This window comes from Lemur catta, chromosome 7 (genome assembly GCF_020740605.2).
Source record: "Lemur catta isolate mLemCat1 chromosome 7, mLemCat1.pri, whole genome shotgun sequence".
NCBI lineage: Eukaryota > Metazoa > Chordata > Mammalia > Primates > Lemuridae > Lemur > Lemur catta.
The window spans coordinates 21,412,354-21,416,374 of record NC_059134.1 but is presented as its reverse complement, the minus strand read 5'-3'; the positions used below and the strand labels follow the sequence as shown (position 1 = coordinate 21,416,374).

Sequence of the window (4,021 nt, the reverse complement as noted above, 5' to 3'; positions counted from 1 at the left end):
GGCTTCACCTTAGACCCACTACCTCAGAAACTGCATCTTAACAAGATCCCTGGTGATTAAATTTGCACATTAAATTTGGAGAAACACTGGCCTAAGACCCTCCTACCCTCTGGTTGGGCCCATGAGTTTTGTCCTTACTGTCATTCCCTACTCACACCCCAAACTTTGAGCCTACCCTTCTCACCCTGGGGGTAAGGACACAACCTCCCTCACTTTCCTGCCGGGACCCTGGCCTTTCTCTGGGAGGGGCGAGATGGAATGGTTCATGGAGCAAAGAGATGTGCAGTAACAGTCTCTGTGGAACTCTCAGCCTCTGTAGAGTTCTACAACCTCTCCCGACAACGTGTTCTGCTTTCCGCAGGTGACTCTGCCTGAGTCTCAGTTTCAACTTCCACACAAGGGAGCCAATGACATCTACCACCCATGATGGCTTGTAGCACTAAGTGTGCTGGAGCACGCAGGGCCCCTGCCTGGTGCCCAGAGCAGGAATTGACTCCTCATCTTGCCTCCCCCTCTGCTCAGAACTCCTCCCCTTCTCTCTAATGGAGCCCAGGGTGGGGGGTGCAGTTAGAAAAGTCGTGTCTCTTTTTCATGTTCTTTTACCAGGTCTCTTTCTTGTCTTCATGCTCAGTTCAACAAATGGTTGCTGCCCAAGGCTGACTGTGACCACCCCGACCCCTGCTGGCCTGGTTCAGTGTCCACCTCTCTGGTCTCTCTGGAAGTCTTCCCTGTCCTTCCTTGTCCCCACCCTCCAGGGGAATCTGAAGCCCTGTGTGCTCCCCGGCACCCCTGCCTCTCCCAGAGTGGCAGTACCTGGGCTTCAGTCCACACCAAGAACTGAACCCCTTGCTCTGCTGCCCCTACTGCTACTGCCAGTCTCTTTCTCTCCCATTCTTACCCAGCCAAGGCCCTTTTAGGAGCTTCCTGGAAGACTCCCACTACCTGGGAGAGCAGTTGTCTACAGGCCAAGCTCCAGATGCATGTGCACACAGGAACACTGTGCCTTACACGTGGGAGCCTCAGAAGAAGGGGTGATTTCTACCACCATCTTAGCTACCCTGCCCCCTGCAGCTGGCTAAGCCACCAGGATCCAGCCAGGGTATCCCCCCTCCTGGCCTGAAGGCCAGCTCCCCATCCTGAAAAACCTGTCTGCCCCCCTCCTTTGAGGCTATAGGGCCCAAGGGGCAGGTTGGACTGGATTCCCCTCCAGCCCCTCCCAGCCCCAGGACAAAATCAGCCACCCCAGGGGCAGGGCCTCACCTGCCTCAGGAAGCCCCGGCCTGCCAGCACCTGCTCCAGTTCCCAGCCCAGCATGGCATCCCTGCCTTCCATCCACACCGTGCCCTTGATCCTGATTCTGCTGGCTGTCTTGGCCCCAGGAGTTGCAGGTCTCTGCCATCTCTGGCAGGGGTGGGGAGGTGCTTGGGGGCCTGGGCAGGGGGCACCGTGCCTTCCAGGGTTCTCAAAGAGGAGCTGGTTTGGATAGTTGGGGGTCAGGGCTGGTGATGGCACTGACCAGGCATCAGACACTAGGCCCAGGGCACATTCCTGGTCCTATGCCAGACTCAGGAGGCAGAGAGGTGTGGGCAAGGATCCAAGGCTGTGGGTAGGGGTAAGGTTGGGCGCTGCCCGGCTCCTGGCATCCAGGGTCTGGCTCAGGGCTGTTTGGTGGAGTGTGCAACTTCTGTAGCCCAAGCCTGCCACCTGGTGGTCACACTAGCACAGGCCTGGCTGTTCTGCCCACAGACTGCAAAGTACATCCTTTGCGATAGCCCCAGGAGAGCGGGGCCAGATCTGATGGCCAGGAGTGGGGCTGATCCTCATCTGAGCTCCCTCTTGGCCTCTCAGCAGACTTCAACATCTCAAGCCTCTCTGGTCTGCTGTCCCCAGCGCTAACGGAGAGCCTGCTAGTTGCCTTGCCACCTTGTCACCTTACAGGAGGCAATGCCACACTGATGGTGCGGAGGGCCAATGACAGCAAAGGTCTGCTATCCCCTCCCAAAGTATCCCCCAAGTCCCTAGAGACCTCTTCCCGGGACATCCCAGCATCCCTTCCCCCATTTGTGCCTTCCTGTCAACCCCTCTCCTGGGGCCAGGAGAAGCTGCCCCTTCTCCTTGGCGCCTCCAGAAACTTGACCCTGCCTTTCACCCTCAATTCCCTGCCCAGTCGTGAAGTCCAGCTTCGTGGTGCCTCCATGCCGCGGGCGCAGGGAGCTGGTGAGTGTGGTGGACAGCGGGGCTGGCTTCACAGTCACTCGGCTCAGTGCCTACCAGGTGACAAACCTCGTGCCAGGAACTAAATACTAGTAGGTACCCGGTCCAGGCCTGGGGCACCTGTGGGATGGGGGTGCAGGAAGAGAAGCTGGTGGGGGGGCTATGGTCAGCATGGGGAGAGAGTGAGGCTCAGCTAAATGGTGTAAGAACCGGGCCCCTCTTGGAGGAGTGTACATATGGGGGGGCTGGAGCCCTCTTCCCATAAGTCCCAGATACTCATTGAGGGTCCTGTCCTCTCTCTTTCCCCACCACAAAAGCATTTCCTACCTAGTGACGAAGGGGACATCCACTGAGTCCAGCAGAGAGATCCCAATGTCCACTCTTCCTCGTAAGTAACACTCCCACTCCCTTTTGCATCTCAGGGTCCCCAAAACCTTCCCTGACCCCTCCCACCTCATCCCCCAGTCTGAGTTAGCTGTGCCTCCCTGTGCACCATCCCCCCACCCCGGCACCTTTGCTTACCTCTATCCTAGCACTGACCCTTTGGCATGGCAACTGCCTGGTGACATCTGCTGTACTTCTAAACTAAAGGCTCCTTGTGGGTAGGGACGTGCCCTGTTAACTCTGTATCCTCAGTGACTAACATAGGAGATGCTTCATAAAAGTTTACCTGATGGATGCTTGGATCTGTCAGTGGATGGTTGGATGGTTGATTGGTTGGCTGGTTGGTTGGTTGGATGGTCAGTTGGATGATTGGTTGGTTGGTTGGTTGGATGGATGGATGGATGGTTGGTTGGATGGACGGATGGATGGTTGGTTGGATGTTTGGTTGGCTGGATGGTTGGCTGGATGGTTCGTTGTTTGATTGGCTGGATGGTTGGCTGGATGGTTGGTTGGATGGATGGATGGATGATTGGTTGATGGTTGGTTGGATGGCTGGATGAGGGCTAGGATGTGAGCCTTGAGCAGGCTAGGGGTCCCTCCTGCCCACAAAGGCCTCCCCCTCTCTCTTTTGACAGTAAGAAATATGGAGTCCATTGGGCTGGGAATGGCCCGAACAGGGGGAATGGTGGTCATCACAGTGCTGCTCTCCGTTGCCATGTTTCTGCTGGTTCTGGGCCTCATCATCGCCCTGGTACTGGGTGCCCGCAAGTGAGGAGGCTGCCTGGGGCAGTGGGCTCCTCCAGGAAGTCCAGGGCACTGCCCATTTTTCTCCTCAGCCCATCTCCTCCCAGGCCTCAGTCACTGGCCTTTGGCTCCTTTGCTGCCCTCACCTCTCCCTCCCTGCCCCACTCCCTTGAGCTCCTTCCTCCCTCTGTCCCCCTCCTTGCCCCCAATGACTCACCTTCTAACACTCCCTATTATTCCCCTCACCCCACTGCTACCAGAGTTGACTTTCTTCCCATTTTACCACTTAACTCCGCCCCCCATAACAATCCACCCCTCCTTCAGTGAAGCAAGTCCCTACAATAAAGGCTGAGGCCATATCTACTGTGTGTGTTTCCCTTTAGTGGGCTCCACTGTGGCTCAAACCTATAGAATCTTCGTCTAAGCTGCAGGTGCTCCTGGTCCTCTCTCTGCCTCATAGCCCAGAGTTGCTTTTCCCATGAGGCGGGCAGGGGCCAGATGAGATAAGAACCCAGGAGCCAGAGTTCTCAGACCTACACCTGGGCTGTGGGTTTTGCACCCTCTACAGCACACAGCAGGCCACCCAACCGGGGGCCTGGGGATGGGGGCAGAAGCTGGAGCCAGTAGTGCCCTTTGTCGGGGCCTGGTGGCCTGAGGGCCTGGGGTGGGGGCTAGCAGA

The 4,021-nt window shown here is 57.1% G+C and overlaps 1 protein-coding gene across 1 annotated transcript; it reads left to right on the top strand.

The window, feature by feature from the left end:
• The first annotated feature begins 1,185 nt into the window (after positions 1-1,185).
• Positions 1,186-3,696, top strand: UPK2 (uroplakin 2). Its single transcript, XM_045556331.1, has 5 exons — positions 1,186-1,388; positions 1,852-1,983; positions 2,168-2,306; positions 2,532-2,602; positions 3,234-3,696. Exons 1-5 carry the CDS (start codon positions 1,313-1,315, stop codon positions 3,368-3,370), a joined length of 555 nt encoding a protein of 184 aa, XP_045412287.1. The 5' UTR covers positions 1,186-1,312; the 3' UTR covers positions 3,371-3,696.
• Positions 3,697-4,021: the final 325 nt, after the last annotated feature.

Bases quoted from the DNA above. Each gene is read 5' to 3' on its own strand.
- UPK2 (XM_045556331.1), top strand. From the start codon at position 1,313: ATGGCATCCCTGCCTTCCATCCACACCGTGCCCTTGATCCTGATTCTG. The intron at 1,984-2,167 runs GTCTGCTATCCC...TTCCCTGCCCAG, and splicing joins GAGGGCCAATGACAGCAAAG to TCGTGAAGTCCAGCTTCGTG. The intron at 2,307-2,531 runs GTAGGTACCCGG...CCACCACAAAAG, and splicing joins GTGCCAGGAACTAAATACTA to CATTTCCTACCTAGTGACGA.